The 20,339-nt window shown below is 48.9% G+C and overlaps 1 protein-coding gene across 1 annotated transcript in view; it reads left to right on the top strand.

Moving 5' to 3' along the window:
- The window catches only part of FBF1 (Fas binding factor 1), a 33,227-nt gene extending 12,888 nt beyond the window's left edge, over positions 1–20,339 (top strand). Inside the window, exons 14-32 of the mRNA XM_026654522.2 lie at positions 396–498; positions 629–1,072; positions 3,630–3,707; positions 5,307–5,389; positions 7,949–7,998; positions 8,966–9,013; positions 9,144–9,299; positions 11,176–11,276; positions 11,788–11,994; positions 12,683–12,790; positions 13,571–13,710; positions 14,447–14,565; positions 14,916–15,038; positions 15,999–16,184; positions 17,030–17,206; positions 18,097–18,234; positions 18,340–18,478; positions 18,950–19,080; positions 19,953–20,339. Coding sequence (XP_026510307.1) covers positions 396–498; positions 629–1,072; positions 3,630–3,707; positions 5,307–5,389; positions 7,949–7,998; positions 8,966–9,013; positions 9,144–9,299; positions 11,176–11,276; positions 11,788–11,994; positions 12,683–12,790; positions 13,571–13,710; positions 14,447–14,565; positions 14,916–15,038; positions 15,999–16,184; positions 17,030–17,206; positions 18,097–18,234; positions 18,340–18,478; positions 18,950–19,080; positions 19,953–20,036 — 2,615 coding nt within the window. The 3' untranslated portion in view covers positions 20,037–20,339. The remainder of the gene's footprint in view (positions 1–395; positions 499–628; positions 1,073–3,629; positions 3,708–5,306; positions 5,390–7,948; positions 7,999–8,965; positions 9,014–9,143; positions 9,300–11,175; positions 11,277–11,787; positions 11,995–12,682; positions 12,791–13,570; positions 13,711–14,446; positions 14,566–14,915; positions 15,039–15,998; positions 16,185–17,029; positions 17,207–18,096; positions 18,235–18,339; positions 18,479–18,949; positions 19,081–19,952) is intronic.

The raw sequence follows: 20,339 nt of genomic DNA, 5'->3' as shown, positions 1-20,339 counted from the left end.
TGAGGTTTTTACCCACGAAAGCTTATGCCCAAATAAATCTGTTAGTCTTTAAGCTTACAGGGAAATCTGATAACTTCACATACAATGTTGCCACGCATATTTTATCAAGACAGTATTGACCAGCAAATTATGAGCCTTCAAATGATACCTTACAGGACATACCTTGTACAGAGATAGTTGCAGTAGGGTGTGGGCATAGGGTATGTTCTGTACTGGTTTGCCAGCATAGCAATACCAGTATAGCTAGACCAGCCAACTTTTCTAGTGTAGGCAGGGCCTAAGCGAATTACAGTGAAACTCCCAAACAACAGACAAAAGCGAGAGCATGTGAGTGTGTGGTGATGCAGCCTGCTTGCCTCCTGGGGACTGACTTTAGTCTCCACTTCTCTAAACAGATAAGGAAACCATTTGGGGCAATGAGGATTTCACCTTCGGGGCCTACCAGCCCACCCTGGCCTCCACACCCGAGGGCCTGCAGTCAAGACGACAATCTGTCAGGTATGTGTTTATATATGATGCTTGCCTGTGTCTGCCACACTAATCACTGGGCCATGCTGCCTCCCAGCAGGGAGCTGCCGAAGTCCTAACACTCTCAGCTTTGTGTGTCTGTCTCTCGCTCCCGTTGCAGGTTTTCAGCAGAGAATATCAATGAACTGAAAATGGACCAAAGGTCCAAACCAACCACGCCATCCACCACGAGCCCCATGCGAGGCAGTAAGACTGGCGCTGACTGGCTGGGCTTGAAAGATGAGGACTTTATCGATTTGGACCCTCCATCTCCAGCCAAGGACGCCGCCAAAGGTAGTCCCGCGGCAGCCCCTTTGAACACGCCATCCAGCTCCTCAGCCACCAAGCAGCCCAGCCCAGCCAGCCAGCTCCTTCCTGGGACAAAGTCAGCTGCAGAGGAAGCAGCAGCTAAACCCAGACCACTTGAGGAGGAGGAGGATAGCTGGCTGAATGACGCCTTGTCTAGAAAGAAATCCCAGTTGCAGGGGAAGGTCAAGGAGAAAAGGTCTGGGCCCTCGGGCTCCCTGAGACAGGACAACGAGGTGGACACCATTACTGTTACCAGGTAAAGACATGCCAGTGGGCTGCTTTTCAGAGGTGTAGAGCTCCTGCAGCTCCCACTGGCTTCACTGGGGGTCGCTAGGGTTCAGCACCTCTAAAAATCAGGCCATTTTTAAGGGCCTAACTTTAGGCACCCAAATGTGACTATTTTTGCCTACAGAAATAGAAGTGGGATAAGAGCGTAGGACTTCCTAGTTTCCAGGTCAATGCGGAGTCCAGACCGTGCTGCCTTTCATTGCAGCTGCAAGGGACATTACGCAGGCTGCCATTGTAACTGTGTAAAGGCTACAGTGATTTACTCCGGGAAGCCTGGGTCAATGATCCAGAAACCACCAAAAATTCAAACCAATTCTGTTTTCTCTTCTGCCTTTTTCTGATTCAATAACTCTTGGCCTTTGCTCGGAACTTACAAGCAAAGTCCCTCCACTCTTTTTCAGTTATATGACTGTAGTCGCTATGGTAATATAAATAATAAGATTAACAACAAGCATAAAAAAATTATAAGAAAACTAAGGAAATTCCCAGGCAAAATCTTTGTGAACGTAGAGTTATGGCTGAGAACAAATTGGCTATGGCTTGTGCTGCCCGAAGCAGGATTGATGGCTGTAATTAGGAAGAGCCTGTCGGACAAAAGTGAAGTATCTTGGTAGTGTATAGTCACAGTTTACTGTTGTGTGCATTTGCTCCTTCAGTCTTTGCAATTAAGGACAAGTCTACTCTGCGAAATTAAGTTGATTTAATCGACGTCGACGCAGAGCCACCGCAGTAATTAAATCGTTTTTGTATGTCCACACTAGCTCCTTCTGTCGGTGGTACGTGTCCTCACCAGGAGTGCTTGCTCCGGCTGTCAGTGTGGGGCACTGACAGCCAGAGCCCCGGTGCCCGTGGCTGACAGCCGGAACAGTCTGATGTAAGCAACACAGTGTCTACATTCAGAGGGGTAGCTGTGTTAGTCTGAATCTGTAAAAAGCAACAGAGGGTCCTGTGGCACCTTTAAGACTAACAGAAGTATTGGGAGCATAAGTTTTCGTGGGTAAGAACCTCACTTCTTCAGATGCAAGTAATGGAAATTTCCAGAGGCAGGTATAAATCAGTATGGAGATAACGAGGTTAGTTTAATCAGGAAGGGTGAGGTGCTCTGCTAGCAGTTGAGGTGTGAACATCATCAGTGATCTACAACCCATCCTGAACAATGATCCCTCACTTTCACAGACCTTGGCAGGCAGGCCAGTCCTCGCCCACAGACAACCCGCCAACCTTAAGCATATTCTCACCAGCAACCACGCACCGCACCATAACAACTCTAACTCAGGAACCAACCCATGCAACAAACCTCGATGCCAACTCTGCCCACATATCTACACCAGCAACACCATCACAGGACCTAACCAGATCAGCTACAACATCACCGGCTCATTCACCTGCACATCCACCAATGTTATATATGCCATCATGTGCCAGCAATGCCCCTCTGCTATGTACATTGGCCAAACTGGACAGTCACTACGCAAGAGGATAAATGGACACAAGTCAGATATCAGGAATGGCAATATACAAAAACCTGTAGGAGAACACTTCAATCTCCCTGGCCACACAATAGCAGATGTAAAGGTAGCCATCTTACAGCAAAAAAACTTCAGGACCAGACTCCAAAGAGAAACTGCTGAGCTCCAGTTCATTTGCAAATATGACACCATCAGATCAGGATTAAACAAAGACTGTGAATGGCTTTCCAACTACAGAAGCAGTTTCTCCTCCCTTGGTGTTCACACCTCAACTGCTAGCAGAGCACCTCACCCTCCCTGATTGAACTAACCTCGTTATCTCCATACTGATTTATACCTGCCTCTGGAAATTTCCATTACTTGCATCTGAAGAATGAGGTTCTTACCCACGAAAGCTTATGCTCCCAATACTTCTGTTAGTCTTAAAGGTGCCACAGGACCCTCTGTTGCTTTTTACAGTGTCTACATTGACACTGCATCGACCTAACTACATCGACCTAAGCACTGGTTTCAGAGTAGCAGCCGTGTTAGTCTGTATCCGCAAAAAGAACAGGAGTACTTGTGACACCTTAGAGACTAACAAATTTATTAGAGCATAAGCTTTCGTGGGCTACAACCCACTTCTTCGGATGCACTACTACTCTCGCGGAGGTGGAGTTATTAAATTGGTGTAGTGGGCAATTGACATCGGCGGGAGCAACATTGTAGTGTAGTGTAATGTTCACCCACGAAAGCTTATGCTCCAATACATTTTTTAGTCTATAAGGTGCCGGAGGACTCTTTTGTTTCTTTTTACAGATCCAGACTAACACGGCTACCCCTCTGATACCTCACTCTGTAGTGTAGATCAGGCCTAAATGTTTCAAACCAAGTGAATGCTGAATACTTCCATAGCTCTGTTAGGAGGAGGAGATTGCTTTTGACAGAAGGGAGACCTTCATTGTCTTTGAGGTTGCAAGATAGAGTTGTAGCTGACACTGGAGGATTGTGGCCCCCCTCACTGTCCATTTATATTCATATTCTTTGCTCTTTCATATAAGTGACTCTTGTTTTCAGCCAACCAGCTCCCTCTGTGAGAGAACTTCAGCGGTCTGCTGTCCCAGAAGATAAGTCCACCAGGATGGAAGACGCAGGGTATGACTTCACTATAGCTATACCTGCTAATCTGCCTTTTCAACAGGAACTGCTGAAATGAATTAAAATGGTGTCAGACATGAAAGTGTTGGGGGTTGAAATGGGGTAAATAAAAAACAATGATTAAAAAAAAAAATTTTTTTTTATTTAAATCGGATTTTTAAACTTAAATCAGATGTTTTTGATTTACGTTAAATGCATATTTATTTTTTAAAATAAACCCATTTAAAATTAAATGTGAAATTGGTCATTTATGTTAGTGCCTAAACTTCTTATAATTTATTAAAATAATTTACATTAAATATAAACATAAGTAAGCAGTACATATTTGTTGTCAAATTTTAAAGAAAGACCACTGAACTGGTGGAAATCACTGGCTAAGCGCAGGGAACCAGAGTTTGTTGAAATGCTAAACCAGCTTTTGACAGCAGTGTAGCCCAGAGAGAATATTTTCTTCATTTCAGATTATTCAACTAGTTTAGTTCAATGACTAGTTCATTCAAAGTTAATAAACTTTCAACTTTTGGGAGTTGAAAAAACAGAAAACTTGTTTTCCTCTTTCAATCTAGGAATAAAAACTAGGTGTTGAGACAATGAGATCTACTAGTTCTAAAATCTTGCAGGACATGGTGACCAGAAACCATCAATTGAATTCACTAAATACAGATAATACTTGCTTTGTTTAATACATTAGTTAGTTTGAAATGCAAAATATGTTGTGATTAAAAAAAAAAAAATTCTTATGTATCCAGCACATTTAAGGTCATTTTATTAAATTAAAACCAATTAAAATTCTGGTTTTGTACATTTTTAATTAAATTTAAATTTCCATCCAAACAGAGCTTGATACAAATCACAAGTAAAAAAATTAATCATCGGCTAATAAATAAGTAATGCATCATTCACCATTTTCTAACATAATAAAGAAATGTAAAAATGAAGACTCTCTGAATAAATGTAAGTTTAAGCTATATAATTGCTTAACTACATGTGTACAGATAGAGGGCATCCTCTTGTGTGGCAAAAAGAAGCACCAAATTTAGAGTGAAGCCTATGCAATTCAATATGTTTGAATGGTTACCAACCAATGAGAATCAGCTTTTCTTTAGGAAAATAACGAAGAAATACAAATGTAAAACTTTGAATTAAAATTAATTAATTAATTCAAAGTTTCCTGATATAAATGGATGGTTTTAAATGCTTTGATTTCCTGGTTACTTATCTAAATCATTTTTATTTAAGTCAGTCCACTCTGCATGAGGGTAGGCAGGAAGAGAACTTTGTGGTGGCTTTTGATTGTTATAAATCTGCGATGTGCGTGAACAGTGAGATCGGGTGCAGTATGTTTTAAAGAAAAATCACCTTGGATTGACACCTCCAATTTTTGAACTTTGAACACCACCCCTTTGTGACTCCACGTGCAGGAATCCGTAGGCCTGGTGCTGTACAAAACTGCTGATCGGATGTTTTGTGAAACTCTCTTCTTACAAAAGCGATGCATGTTAACTGGAAAATACGCCTTTAATCTCTCTCTCACGTGCCCTGCTGTGGGGATATAATGGCATTCCTAGTTACTTATCTACTCTATGCATCCCACAGGTATCCCATTCCATGGCTAACCACTCAGAAACAAGCCTCATCTCTTACATCTGAGTCCAGGAAAGGAGACACCAGTAATGCCGGTATGTTTCACATCCCAAATCGGCCCAGCTATTGGGGAGGCAACACACACTGCTGACGCACCTAGCTGAGTGATCAGGAGCCATAGAGAGACATTGTGTAACCTAGAGGATTCCCAAATTCTACTCTCTCTCCCTGGATGGGGAATACAAAGTTGTATCTTTTAAAGTGAAATGATCGTTGCATCATTGCCCTTGAAGGTGAGATGAAAATGGGGAAAAGATGGGCCTAGCAAGGCTTTCGGGTCGTGTATCAAAAAGGTCTCATTATGAAATCCAAAAAGCCCTAACATATTTGCTGTGATGTCTGTAGGGACCTTTGAGGCTTGTCCCACAAATTAATGGTAGATGGATGTGTGGCTGATCACATGTTCGTATTCTCTCTCTGTCTCGGTGGGAAGGGGTCAGATCCTGACAGGTCTCCGCCCCCTGCCACCCCCACACGCTCTGAGTGTGGACAGAGTCCTCTCCAATTACAGCCCATGGGTGCTAGTTTAGTGTCTGGCATAGGTTCTTTCCATGGCTTCTCTGGTGTTGAGGAAGGGCCAGACCTGTGCATCCATGCTTTCCTTGACACGCTAGCAGTACGATAACTAGTCCTCAGTCTTCCTCAATCACCTCTGCTCTTCATCCTCCACTTCCACAGTCCTCTCACCTCCTTGGATTACCCCACCTAAACATTCAACCTCATCCCTTCGCCGCTTTGCATCCTGGTGTTAGCCCCTTAGGGTATGTCTACATAGCAAAGAAAAACCCACGGCTGCCCTGTGCCAGCCGATTCAGGCTCGCAGGGCTTGGGCTGCAGGGCTGTGTCAATGCTGTGTAGACATCTGGGCTCTAGCTGGAGTCCAGGCTCTAGGATCCTGCAATGAAACAGCCCCACAGCCTGAGCCAAGGTGGCTGGCACGGGCCAGCCGCGGGTGTCTAGTTGCTGTGAAGACATACCCTCATTGTCCTACCCACCCCCTGTCACACAGCATGCAGTGCAAGGACGTGAGGACATGGGTAACCGTCAGCCATCTGCAGCCACTCCGTTATTCCCATCTCCGTGCCAGCTGTTACAGAGCACTGCCCCCTGTTGGCTCATATGTGTAACTTTTCTCCATGAAATCTACAGTAGAACCTCAGAGTTACAAACTCCTCAGGAAGGGAGGTTGTTCGTTACTCTTGAAATGTTTGTAACTATGAACAAAACATTATGGTTCTTTCAAAAGTTTACAACTGAGCATTGACTTAACACAGCCTTTAAACTTTACTATGCAGAAGAAAAATGCTGCTTTTAACCATCTTAATTTAAATGAAATAAGCACAAGAAACAGATTCCTTACCTTGTCAAATCTTTTTTTTTTTAACTTTCCCTTTATTTTTTTAGTAGTTTACATTTAACACAGTACTGTGCTGTATTTGCGTTTTGGTTTTTTTTTTGTCTCTGCTGCTGCCCAATTATGTACTTCCTATTCCAGATGAGGTGTGTGGTTGACCGGTCAGTTGGTAACTCTGGTGTTCGTAACGCTGAGTTACTACTGTATTAAAAGAGGTTGGACATTACGCAGTCGGGAAGTAGCAGACAGTGGCCTCAGTCGTGTGTCAAAGGGATGAAATCAAAGCCAATGGGGGTGGGAGGTATTTCCCATTTAGGTGGCCAGGTGATGTTGGGTTGGAGCCTGGAAGGAGCACATAACGTGAAGGGTTCAAACCAAATGCGTGTGGTCAGTTGTGTGCCTTAAGGGCAGCAGTGCAGGCTGTGGGAGCCAGATGCCCCTTTCTCTCAGTACTGGCGGAGGGCTGGCATGTCACAGAGGAAACGCACTGGGCTTCCGCATGGAGGGTGATGACAGCTGGTTCAGTCTCGCATGAGGTCAATAATCTGCCTCCTGTCTGGAGGGTGAGCACGATGATGAGGCTGGCCAAGCAGGAAGGAGTTCGAGGGGGGGGGGAGTGCAGAAATGGTGGCCCTTGGGTTGGAAGGGGAGAGCTTGCTGACCCTGCCAGGACCTGCACTGCTTGCCTGGGTCCTTGGACGCAAGTAGTACAGTATAGCCTGATTTCCTAGAGGTGCTGGGCACTTGCGGGTCCTAGTGATTTGGGGTGGGGGGGTGGATGAAAATCAGGCCAGTGCTGCATATCGAGCACCTGCCATGTGTCAGTCCGTCCATATGCATGGAGTAGAAATCTGCCCCAGTCAGCTTCTTGGCAGGGATGTAGCAAGGCAGGTGAAGGGACGAATGTGCATAAAGCATTCAAGGAGGCACTTGTGGGGTCCAAGGGTTTCATTAAAGATGCATCTTTCTTTAGTGCCTAGACGACCTTCCAGCCCCTCCTGGCTCCACTCTGGCCATGTAGTCTGGAGTATCTGCCCCCCACTGTTTCAGTGGCTGGAGCTCTTATGACATTAGCATGTCCTCCTCATGCTGAAGCAGCACACCTATGGTTAGATGTGGAAGGGCTTCATGTATTTCTGCCAGGCTTCCAATGCTACTGTCTCACCGCTCTTCACACTGAAAATGCCTAAATCCACTGCCATGTCTGAGTGTTAAATGTTTGAATTTTCACCACCTGCAGCTTCTCTCCAAGGACTTCCAGAGGGTCTGGGGTTTCCCACACTAACTCAGGTAGGTGTGAGATGTTACAACACCGATCACGGTGTATTGGGGATAATACACCCCTACCTGTACAGTCATTTTTCAGTGGCTAAAATGCAGGAGTAGAAGTGGGAATCGGGAGTCTGGGTTCTGCTCCCTGCTGTCTCACTGATTGGCTATATAATGTCACCTCGGGTAAGTCACATATTCTCCATGCCTCCGTTTCTTCAGCAGTAGAAGGGGTGAAATAACACACCCTTCCTTCCTTCCCAGGAGTCCTGTGAGGTTTTAATTAGTGTTTACAAAATGCTTTGAGGCTCTTGACTGGAAGTGCTCAGAATACACGTGTGAGTGTAGTAATTAATAATGAGACTTGGATTCTAGCTAATTATTGGGTTTTACATTGCCAGGTTTTCTTAGTTTTGAGGGGTGTGTGTGTGTGTGTGTGTGTGTGTGTGTTTAAAATTTATGTATTTTTTAGCAATTTAAGGGGGGAAATTATCAAAGTTATTAAAAATGAGTGTGTCCCACAATCCTTACTTAGCTTTTAAGCCTCACTGAGAAGCTGAAGCTAGCCCTTCTGGGTCCTTTTCATTTCCTGCCCTCCATTGTGGGGTTGTGTGTTTTAATTAAAAGGAATTTATCCTATTACTCCTGAGCCCATCTCAAGCAATAAGACCAAACTAAACACCGAGTCTGTTCCATTGCCTGCTCTGGGGCAAGTTGGAAGTCTCCTGTCCTGTCCATGCTGCCCTCTGGGACAGGACCCTTTGGAGGTGTCATACAGAGGTATTCTTCTGGGAGAAAGGATCCAGATTTGCAGCGGGGTAAGATCAGAGAAGGATTGGCAAGCCTAGAGGAGGGGCGCAAAGTAGGACCAGAATTAATGGCAGCCATTGTAGGGGTTTCCCAGGCTCAATAGAGTTAAGATGTTCCCCACAGGGGTGGAGGTCTTTAAGAGGAGAAGGTGGCTGAGCTTTTCCTTGTTTCATTGCAGGTTGCCGTGTCTGGGGCTCCTCTCCAGCAGGTTCTACTGCCGCAGCAGGTGAGGACAGGGCGTGGCTTCTGCAGAGGATGACACTGCATCCTGCTGGGCTGACAGGGTGCTTCTGCCACTCTTCATTCTAAAAGGGCTTGGTTTTGTCTCCCCACCCCTCGGTGCTCTCCCCTTGCAGCTCCTGGAGGCCGAGCCCCTGGCCCTGAGCTTGCTGAATGCCAGTGAGTACGAGAAGAGGCTGGTGGCTTTGCGGGCACAGCTGAGGGAGAATGCGGCAGGGCACCAGGTGGAGCTGCTGAGTGCCCAGACTCGCCTCGCCGAGCTGGAGAGCCAGGTGAGGGACCCAGCCTGCTGGGCTGAGGACAGAGGCAGGATTGGTCTCTCTGTATTCGCACCAGTCTTCCCACTGGGGCCAAGCTAGGAGTGATCATACTGGGTTGTGATAGGAACAGTTAGGAAGGAAATACCTGCGCTCCAAAGGGCAGCAGGATTAGGGGTGCCAGAGACATGGTTCATCCCTGCCCAGAGAGAGGAACTGAGTAGGTAACAGAGAGTCTGTCTGCTGAGGGCCACAGGGAGGGCTCACAGAGATGTTCTAGCCACACCCCTCGTAGTAAAGCCTCAAGATTCCTGCTTTCTGTGCACACTTGCTGGCTGCCAGCCCGTGAGCTACCCCTGCACTAAGGGTGAATGCTGACATCCTCCATGTGCACTGGTTTGCTCTGCGGGGGCCTGACTGCAAGCCGGCTGACATCCCCGAGGGTACAGTCTGGACTGTTGAACCACTGGGTCCCTTTAACTCTCCAGCCCAGGGTGCCTTTTACGCTGCTTTGCTAGTGACAAGCAGCCGCTCCAGGCTCTGTTCACACGCAGCCATTAGCAGGAATGCTCTCCCAGCCACTCACGAACTACACACAGAGCAAATTCCCCAGCCTTGTGCCCCAGGAATGTGCTTCTGGCACTGCTCAGGACCCCCCACCCCCAAACAGTGCAAGCTCGTGAAAAGTCTGTTATTCCATCAACGGGAATGATTATGCACCAGCCTTTGTTAACCTGAGTAGAGACTCCCCAAACACTTCAATCAAAACACGCTGGTTTAGGTAATAAAATAAATAAAACAAGTTTATTAACTAAAGAGAGAGAGAGATTTTAAGTGAGTATAAGCGGTAAAGGCATAAAAGTCAGAACTGGTTACAAAAGAAATAAAAGAGAAATACGCAAGCTATTTTCTGACCTAAATGTTACCAAGTTAAATCAGATTTGAAAGCAAAAGGATTTCTCTGACCCAAAACTTTCAGCAGTCCATGCTCACTGGGAAGCTTTCCAGTTTGGACCACTCCCCCCCAGTTCAATTATGGTTCTTTGTCTTTCAAATGATCTTGCTGCCATAAGTAGAGATGAGGGAGGAGAGGTGGCCAGATGCCTTTTTCCCCCCCTTCTTATATCCTGACCCTTTTCACTGGAAAAGTCCTTGAGGGTGTAACCCCGGTCGTCGGCGGGCGGGATCGAACCTGGGATCTCTGGAGCTTAGTGCACGAGCCTCTACCGCATGAGCTAAGAGCCAACTGGCTATTATCTAAGGCTCTAGAGCAGACTCATTTTCTCTCCCTCTCTCTCTAAGTGGTCTCAGTGTCACTAGATGGGACAGAACACCACACCCAGGAGGTGTGTGGGTTACACTGGGACATGGAGCCATGCAGTTCTATTGCATATGTGCCCTGCCAGCTGTCCTTCAGATGAACTGTAAATACTTTGTTTATAATTCCCCTGCTGGTGAATTTCTAATTGAACAAGTAATGGTCTTTTAGCACCTGCCTGGCGTGCCTGTGGGCCTTTGTCTTTGAGAAAATGGTCTGTTTAATGAAAGTGATGGTCTCAAGAAGGAACTGTTCCCATTATGTGGCATTAATTCATATGGCATCAAGAACTACAGTACTCAGTTACCCAGAACTACAGTATATTTCAGTAACAATCCTAAGTAAAATCTCATAGCTCCATGTACAATGCTGATACGCACATTTTAACATGACAATGATGTACAGTAGATTATGCATTTTCAAATGATACCTCACAAGGCATACTTTGTACAGACTATATCATCATCCTATAGAAGTGGTGAGCATGGGCTCCAGGGTGTCACATGGGGTACAGTGTCTCACCCCAGCCAAGCAGGGTTTTCTTTAGCCCATCTTGGTGACTTTCCACATCAGGTGCGGAAGCTGGAGCTGGAGAGGAATCAACAGAAGCTGCTCCTGGAGAGTCTACAGCAGCGTCATCAGGAAGACTTGGAGCTCATTGAAAATGCACACAGGTATTGTGGGCCTACACCCCAGGTACATGCACACCAGTGATGTGGGCCTTTGCCCCGCACTCAGGGTCCTGCCTGATGCACAGCGTTCCTGGGGTGTGTATTGCCCCACTTACAGCACTTGGCCCAGCTTAGAGTTGGAGCAGGGGACCGGGCATCAGGGTGCTACTTCCAGATCTCCTGCTGACATGCCGTGTGACTGAGCACGACACTTCACAGCTCTGTGCCTCAGTTTCCCAATCTGTAAAAGGGGATTTGATCCCCTTTGTGAAGTGCTTTGAGATCTAGTGATGAAAAGTGCTACATACTATATATACAAAAATATAAAGAGCTGGGTATTATTATTTATTTACTATTAAATCAGCAGCAGGCACCTAAACTGGCACTTAAATTAGGGTCCTGCATTTGAAAGTTGGCCCCTAAGCGCCATAGTTCAGATCAGAACCACCCATTAGTGCCCCAGCCCAGCGGGCACCGTGCAAACAGCTCCTCCAGCCTCCGTGTCTCTCCTCAGGAGCCGTGTGAAGGTGATGGAGGAATCTTCCCGTCAGCGCGAGGCGAGGCTGCGGCAGGAGAACGAGGAACTGGCGGCGCAGTACCTGTCCCACTGCCAAAGCACAGAGCGGGCCAAGTCGGAGCTCCTGGCACAGCAGCAGCGCAGGCTGGCAGAGCTGGAGCAGGAGAAGGTCCAGGAGGTGGAGAGGCTGCGGGAGCTGCAGCGGTAAGGAGGGCTAGGGGAGGGGACAGCCAGCCTGGCAGGAGGCATCTGGGGTCCAACATTATTCACCTCCTGAAGGGGCCGAAGCTCTTGGAAAGATATTGAATCCTTGTCTGAGCAGACAGGAAAATGGGCCCGGCTGAGATCGTGTGTCAGGAAAAGTCAGGCTAGTGCAACGGTGTGAAATAACCCCAGCCCTGGTGGGAAGTGATTAAAGGTTTGTCCCGATCTCCTGAGTTATGCAGCTTAGCCACGAGCATTTGCATCTGCTTGTGAGGAGGCTCAGCTACTCTCCCCGGCAGGCAGCAGGCCTCTGAGCACGGGCTCCACCTGGCAGGTACGCGTGGGACTGTCACTGCAGGGCACAGGGACTTGCACCTGCGTAGGGTCCTTTGGGGTTCCCAGCCATTATTCTCCCCCATCCACTCCTCTGCTCATGCCTGGGCAGGAATCAGCAGATTTCCTCTAGGAATGAGTTGTCTCCACGAGCTTATCCAGTGACCATCCACCATCGCCCACAGCCGGGGGCCGAGATCAGCCAGCTGCTCCCGTTCAGCTCTCGCTGTGTGTTTCTCTGGGCTCTTGCTGTGGCAACGAGGGCCATGTGTCTGAGCGCTGACTGCGGCATAGGCTGCAGGGAATGTAAATAACTAGACCTGGTTAACGGGCTCCTCCCCTCTGGGTCCTACAGGGCGTCCATTCTGGAGATGCGCAAAGACCACGAAGAGCAGCTACAGAGGTTGAAACGACTGAAAGATCAGGAGATTGACGCGGTAACCAGTGCTACTTCCCATACCAGGTACCGGCTGCCACCCAGCACGGCCTCCTTGCCTTCGTCCTTCAGCTCCCCACCCACCCCACGTAGACTGTGATGGAGGTTGGGTTCCTCTTCCGGTTCTGAAGCAGAAGAACAAGCAGCTGAGTAGGTTGCTTCTTCCCTTCAGGGCTCGGAGAGTCTCTGAAAAACAGAGCTGCTACAGAGCTGGGATGCTCTCTCACAGCATGCACCATAAACCTGACAGCCCTCCGTGGGACGGCTGGGGAATAGTCTCACGCACCCAGACTAGATGGTCACAGTGGTCCCTTCTGGCCTCAGAATCTATGGGCACAGTCCCCAAGCAGAGGGCTGTCTGCAGGGGAAGGCAGGGCTGGGGTGTTGGGTGGATCCCAACCAAAGGGAGAACACCTAAATTGGTGATGTGTTTGCACAGAAGCCACTGGCTCAGCAAGTAAATTGCCCTCACCGTCTCTCAAGCTCTGTCAGTCAATAAATGAGCTTTGTTTACGCCTGAGAAAAAGCAGCTCCTGTCCTTTGCTGCTACCGAGGGAAGGGGTTAACTGAGCAGGAGAGCTTCAGGACAAAGCTATCGTATCCACTCAAGCTCCTAGGCAAGGCGGTGCATATTTATTGCCCAGGGAACCTGCTGCGGAAGCCACAGGTTGGGCTCAGAATCTAAGGTTTTGTTTTAAAGTAAAACTTTCTAGCCCCTTGTCACATGAGGATAACGTTGAAAATGTGAACCCAGTGTGAACCGATGCAGCTACCACGTAACTGTGGCCCCACCCCTTCCTCTTGCAGGTCTCTGAACGGCGTCATTGAGCAGATGGAGAAGTTTTCCAGTAACCTGAGTGACCTCTCTTATAAGGTGGAGGCTACTCACCACAACACGTCACAGGAGCTCGAGATTGGAGCCCGTCAACGGGACGAACAGCTCAGGGGTACCTGCTTTTTATTTTTTCTAGCAATCACGGTCATGGTTATTTATTACAGTAGCAGTTAGGGGCCCCAACCTCAATCAGAGCTCCATTGTATGCACACACACAGTCACTGCCCCAAACAATTTACAGTCCAAAAGGAGATGTGTATTGTGGAAGCATCTATGAGCCCTAATCATGGACCAGGCCCCATTGTGCTAGGTACTGTACAAACAGAGAGCAAGATGATCCCTGTCCCATTTACACATAGGGAACTGAGGCACAGAGAGAGATTAAGTGACTTGCCCAAAAGCACATATGGAGTCTGTGGCAGAGAACTGGACCCAGATCCCTGTTCAGTGTCTTAATCACAAGATCATCCATCCACTCCAGCAGATGTTCCCATCTGTGGCTCTCCTATGCACTTACCTTTCCGAAAAGAACATTGCCTTGTCCAGGGCTGTACCTGCGCAAGACAACTGCGCCAAAGATCCTCTGTGCTGAAAGCGGCTCCCCGGGAATGTCCTGTAGCCAGACAGCAATCCCAGCGGAGGATCTATCCCAGCTAGCTGGGACTGAGGGTCAGTTCCCAGCTGTCGTAAACCAGCACAGCACCATTGGAGTGACACTGGTTTAAACCAGCTGAGGATCCGGCCCTGCAACTTTTTTGCAAGACGGACACAATGGTGGCTTGCGCTGGACTGTGGGATTAGCCTGTGAATGGCTGCAGTTTGCTGCACGGTGGTTTTTCTCCCCTCAGTGCTGCAGGACAGACTGACGCGACAGCAGAGGGACATGGAGGAGGAGCGGAGCCGGCTGCAGGAGGTCATCGCAAAAATGGAGGCCAGGCTGAGTGAGCAAACTCGTCTCCTGGAGCAGGTGAGGCAAGGCCGACAACCTGTGTCTTCAGCCTCTGTTTGATAACGGCTCTGACGGGGGGGGAAAGGGGGCCTGCATGTTCTGTATCCAATATGGGAACTCTCCTCAACCTGCGGACAGCCATGGTGAGAGGCCAGTTTTTTTCCACAGGTGAAAAACTGTCTTCCTGCTTGGTGGGGGAAAAATCAGGGCAGGGCCTGAACCTCCAAGGCTCAGGCCCTGCCCTGAAGTCAAAGAAAACGGAGGTGGTGGTGGAAAAATATCTGCTTCAACTTAAGGCATGATTGTACCATAGGCTTACGTAACCCAGGCATTGCTCTCCCCCATCTGCTGTCGTCTCCGCGCTCTAGGAACGCTGGAGGGTGACAGCAGAACAATCCAAAGTGGAATCTCTACAGCGCTCGCTAGAGGAACAGCGGAGGGTGATGACCCAGCAGCTGACCATGGAGAGGGAAGAGCTGGAGCGGGCAAAGGTCCGGTGTTGTCATGATGTTTAATGAACGTGATGGTCTCAAGGAGGAAGTGTTCCCATTGTGTAGCATTCATTCGGATGGCATCAAGGCCAGGAGAAAAATCCTTTTGCTGGAGGACAAAGGGCAGGATGGAAATAAATCCACGTAGAATTCAGCATAGCTCAAGGATATTAACCTAATAGGAGTAGAAGATTTGGGGGCGGGAAGCAGTTCCACTCAGAGATTAACCACTTGGGACTTCAGTGAGGCATCACAATACCCTACGCTTCACTTGGCAATATCTTGCCCTCCTGCTCAATCAGAACCATAAGCCAGCATGTGAGCCTGTCAGACTTCACTTGTCGCTCTTGGGCAAGGCGCACGTGCTCCTGGAGCATTTCGTGTTTGCTGGGGTAGCACCTATCTGCTCTTCCCAGAGATGCGGCACAGTGATCGACAGCGTGAGTGACAGAGGCGGCGTTGGGATGGCACGAGTCAGCAGGAAGGTGGTAGGCTTGTCCGGGTTTGGCAGACATTGGTTGTTGCACAGAGTAACAATGACACACACTAGGTCACATGAGCGAGAAAAGCCACCGATTGTGGCTGAAGGCAGGAAAATAATGTCAAGTGGAGGGTACTAGTCACTCGGTACTTTTAAAACCCATTGCTGTAACGCTCCCCTCCTGAAAAGCACTCCTGTTTAAACCACAGGGTGGTGAGATCTACTGTCACTACCTCTGCTTCATTGCCGTGTTGTGGGAGGGGGTTCTGCTGTCTGGGTACAAGAATGATACCCAGTTCCCAGGAGCAGCAGTGGGAATCTTAGTAGCAGGAATCCTTTTCAGTCTGAAGAGCAGCATAAGGAGCCCCTTTTCCACTCTTCCTGGTGGAAGGGGTACTCTCTGTGACCTCAAGCCAACCTTCCCTACATCTCTCTGGTTTGGAGGACTTGGTTGCATCTCTCATACTTTGCTCCCGCAGAACGTCTTGCTGGAGGAGCAGAAGTCAGTCATGCAGAAGTGCGCGGAGGAGCGTCGAAAGCTCGCCATGGAGTGGTCGGAGTTCCACACACAGCAGAAGCTGAGCAAGGAGCGGACGGAGCGTGACGTCGACCGCGCCCTGCAGATAGACTCCCAGAGGGAAGGGGCCATCATGACCCTGGCAAAGGTACCCCGGCGAAGCATGTTCCCGTTTCAGTCCTTCAGGGCTTGGATTCAGCTTTGTCAGCTGATGGGCTAGAACAGCTGGACAGACTGACAGAGCTTTGCTGACATGTTTCCTCCCCAGCCACTCAGTGATTCCACATGGTAATGATGTAAATTCCTTCCTGCATCCTCCCCCCCAGCTCCATGTGGTCCCTGCTCCACCCCCTTTGAGCATCACCATGCGGAAATCTCTCTCTCTCTCTCTCTCTCTCTCTCCAGGTATACAGATGATGGCAGTGTAAGAGCAGATCTGATTGTCGGAGTATTTTATAAATCCCTGGGTGGTGACTAATAATTCAGTGCTAATAATATTACTGCCAACAAATTACCAGTATTGGTGCATGTTCTCGGCATCAGGGACGTAGCTGCCAGGGCAGGGAAAGGAGGAGTGCAGTGCGTAGTGTTGTCCCACCCCACTAGCTGGGGGTTGTTGAGCAGCACAGCAGTCTCAATGCAGCACTTTGCCTGTAGCATGTGTTCCTGCCATAGGAAGGAGTCTTCTGTAGGGGGACATGGAGCCCTGAATAACGTAGGTGAAGGGAAACCTTCCAACCCTTCCTCTGACTGGCCCAGATTCCTGAGCCAGCTGTTCTGTCTGGGCAGGGCAAAGGAAACAACCTGAACGCTAATGCTTGGGGACCTTCCCTGCACAACAAAGCCAGCGCTCTAGTAAACGTACAGCAGGGAAAAATCCTCCAGTGGGCCAGGGGTTTGGGGGGCTCTTCTATCACGGATCTCTCTGAGCACTTGGGTTGAGTGCTCGGGAGAGGAGCCGATATAGAGCCACCATTGATGCTCTCTTCCTAGGAACAAGCAGATCTGAAAATCAAGGCCAGTGAGCTGAGGGCTAAGGAGGAGCAGCTGGCGAGAGAAAGGGAATCTGTGGAGCAAGAGAGGCAGGAGCTGAGACTCGAGAAGGAAAGGGTTAATGCGGCCGCTTTGCACGTCAAACAGAGGGCAGAGGAGATTGACAGCATGAGCAAGGTAGGAAGGACGACGACTCCTCCTCTCTTAACCCCTTGCAGTCAATGCACCCACAATCCTTCCCCATTAGAATCCAGGAAAGGCCATGCAGGAAGTGGAGGCAGCAGTGGTGTAGGGGCTTGAGAATGGGACTTCAGTTCCCCGCTCTTCCAGTGACATCCTGCGGGTGACCTTGGGCACCTCAATTATCTCTCTCTGCCTTGGTTCTCCATCTGTGATGGGGGAGAGTGATATTTCCCCCCCCCCCCGATAAAACACTTGGGGATCTCTGGCTGAAGAGCTATAGAAATCAACAGCCAGGAGCGATGGTTCTTTACATGAATGTTTGTTAGTGATTTAGCACTTTAAAACAAAAAAGGGATACAGAGACCTGCTTCATAATACAAGGATCTGTGTGTCTGATCCATAGTGGGGGAGGGGGAGGAGAGTACCCAGATGGCTCAGGAGGTAGGAGATGGGATACAGAGCCCTCCACCTCTGTCACAGATTCAAATCCAGGCCAAGTCCCTGGCAACCAAGAGCCATTCCTATCTGGTGGCTGTTGGGTGGCCTGCATGAAATGAACTTGGTCTCACTTGAGTTCCCAGTGGACAAGCCTTGGCAGAGAAACCATGGAGATGGAGCACCCCACTCGATACTTGAGAGATCCCCCAGGTCCTGGTTGAGACCCATGAATGGGGTGGCCTAGTGGAAGCTTGCCCTGCTGCTGCACCTGCCTTACTAGCGTGGTGGGTAAGCAGAGGATGGGAGTGTCCAGGATGTCGTGGTCTACACAAAATGAGCCGGGGTTTCCAGAGGCCCTTACGTGGCTCTTTCTCCTCCCGGCTGGGCGCCGTCACGCCCTTGCTCCCCCGCCCCCCACTCACGCTCTGTGTTGCTGTGTCCCCCAGCTGTCCTCGCAGAAGTACGAGGAGGGGGAGAGAGCCCTGCTAGAGGCGAAGAAGGTGGAGTCAGAACATCAGACGAGGCTGGGTACCGTGCAGCAGCGGCTGGAACGGCTGAGGCAGCAGGAGCAGCACCTGCACCAGGCAATCAGATCCTCGCGCTTTCCCTCTCGTTTTTTTTCTATGTGCCGCAACATGCCAGACCCTAGTAAACCAGCCTTTCTCCCTCTCTCCCCTCGGGCCGGGTAGGAGCGCCAGAACCTGGCTCATCAAAGGAGACAGCTTGAACAGCTGCGAGAGGAGCTTCCGAACAGCCCGGTGCAGTTCCTGACCAAGCCCCGGGTGCCACACCCAGGTGCTCAAACCAAGAGCCTCTCCAGCACGCACTGTAAGCTGCTCCTTCACACCTGCCAACAGAACAGCTCTTGAGTGGTTGTTCTCAGTGATTGCTCTCTGTAAATACATCGGGGGGAAGCCCAGAAAGGAAGAAGAGCTATTTAACCTAAAGGACAACATTGGCTCTGGAATAAACTGGCCATGAGGAAAGTTAGGCTGGAAATTTAGAAGCAGGTTTCTAACTACCAGAGGAGAGGGGTTGGGGAACAGTCTCCAATAGGAGGAGTGGAGGCAAGAAACCAAACTGGTTTTCAGGTGGAGTTTGATAAATGTATGACCAGGCTGGGAAGAGGGACTGCCATGCTCCCCCAGGACATGAAAACACGGGCACAGCAATAATACTAGGAAAGCTTAGTGGGTCCAACTTCCCTGCCTCCCTCTGAGTGTCTCTGTATAGAATACACAGATGTCCCACGTTGCTCTAACCTTGTGTGTATTCTGCACTATTGTGCTTTCTTTGCAGATTTCCCCCCTCCTGTTATAGACTTTCCTTGGCACAACTCTGGCAGTACGGGGGGCACCCAGGGCACAGCAGGAGCGGGACCCGCTGAGCTGTATGCCAGACTAGTGCTGCTGAAGCACACAGCCGAGCGGGTAAGATGAGGTTCCGTAGCATTTGCTCAGATGTAAAAGGGACCCAACATCAGGTCTGCTACTGAGCTGGGCTTTGGCTTTGGCTTTGAAACCATTCGGACTCTCCCAGGAAGAGAGAAAGCGAGGGCTCAGTGCCACCTGCCAATGGATGGATTTTTCTCTGAAGGTTGTTGCTGGGCAGTAAAGCTGCAAAAGGGTCATTTTAGAGAACAGACATCCTGGTGTTTCCCTGATACACTTAAAGCAGAAGTGGATGAACAACAGAAGCAATGACAGCCATAAATTCTTGGACAACCAGATCGTCAAAACTCCTAGTTGGCTTGCCCCACTTGGGCTGCGAGTTAACAGCCTTATTCACCACTGGAGTGGGGTGTATGTACTGCTCCAGACCCAGTTTTCTGAGATCCTCAGATGGAAGGTGCTATATCAAGGTGGTTAATCCCAGTTCTTCTGGTGCTTTGACGTTCCCACTCCCTCCAGATTCTCCAGTCACCCGCCTGCTCTTCCCCCAACACCCCTGCAAAATTGGGATTCTGCTTTGTTCCCTTAGAATCCTCATGTTCCTATCTAGGAAAGAAAGGTTATTCAAGTTGGCTGTATGGATCCCATTCAAGGTGCACATGTGCCTCATGCATCCTTAACTGGGATCCACACAGACAAGACATTTTGGAGAACCACAGTTACAACAAAGTAAGTAACTGTACTTGCTGGTGCACTCACCTCTCAAAGCCTCGGCTTTGACTGCTTCTGATACTTCCCTTATATGTCAGTTCCTAAGACAGTGATTATCTACCAGGCATGTGGGCATCTGTACTCTACCTTCAGGGAGTCCAGCCACAACCAGTGATGGCCCTTCCCATCTTTCTCTGCAGGACCGGGATTTCTTGGAAGACGAGCAGTTCTTTCTAGAGACCCTGAAGAAAGCTTCCTACAACATGTCATCCCAGACAGCATGAGTTCAGCCCCAGGTGCAGCGCTGGTTGAGCTGGCGTTTTCTATGAAGACGACGGGGGATTTTGTAATTTATAATCTTTTTTAAAAATCCAAAAATGAATGGCTGGAAAAATATAAATTGTCAGATACATCCAGTCAGGCAGCAGCTAGTTTAAAAAACAAAACAAAAAAATAACCCCTTCGCGTGTGAATTTTTAACTATGTCCGACTGAGAGCCCTACAGCCTAAAGTCTTCCATTACTTCAGCTGTGAGCCCTTCAGAGCCTGGACGGTCTTTTCCTTATGCCCATCTCTCTCTCTCTGGG

This window comes from Terrapene carolina, unplaced genomic scaffold (genome assembly GCF_002925995.2).
Source record: "Terrapene carolina triunguis isolate 2854851 unplaced genomic scaffold, T_m_triunguis-2.0 Scaffold192, whole genome shotgun sequence".
Classification (NCBI taxonomy): domain Eukaryota; kingdom Metazoa; phylum Chordata; order Testudines; family Emydidae; genus Terrapene; species Terrapene triunguis.
Note: the sequence above shows the minus strand (reverse complement) of the source record. Positions and strands in the feature narration are given on the sequence as shown.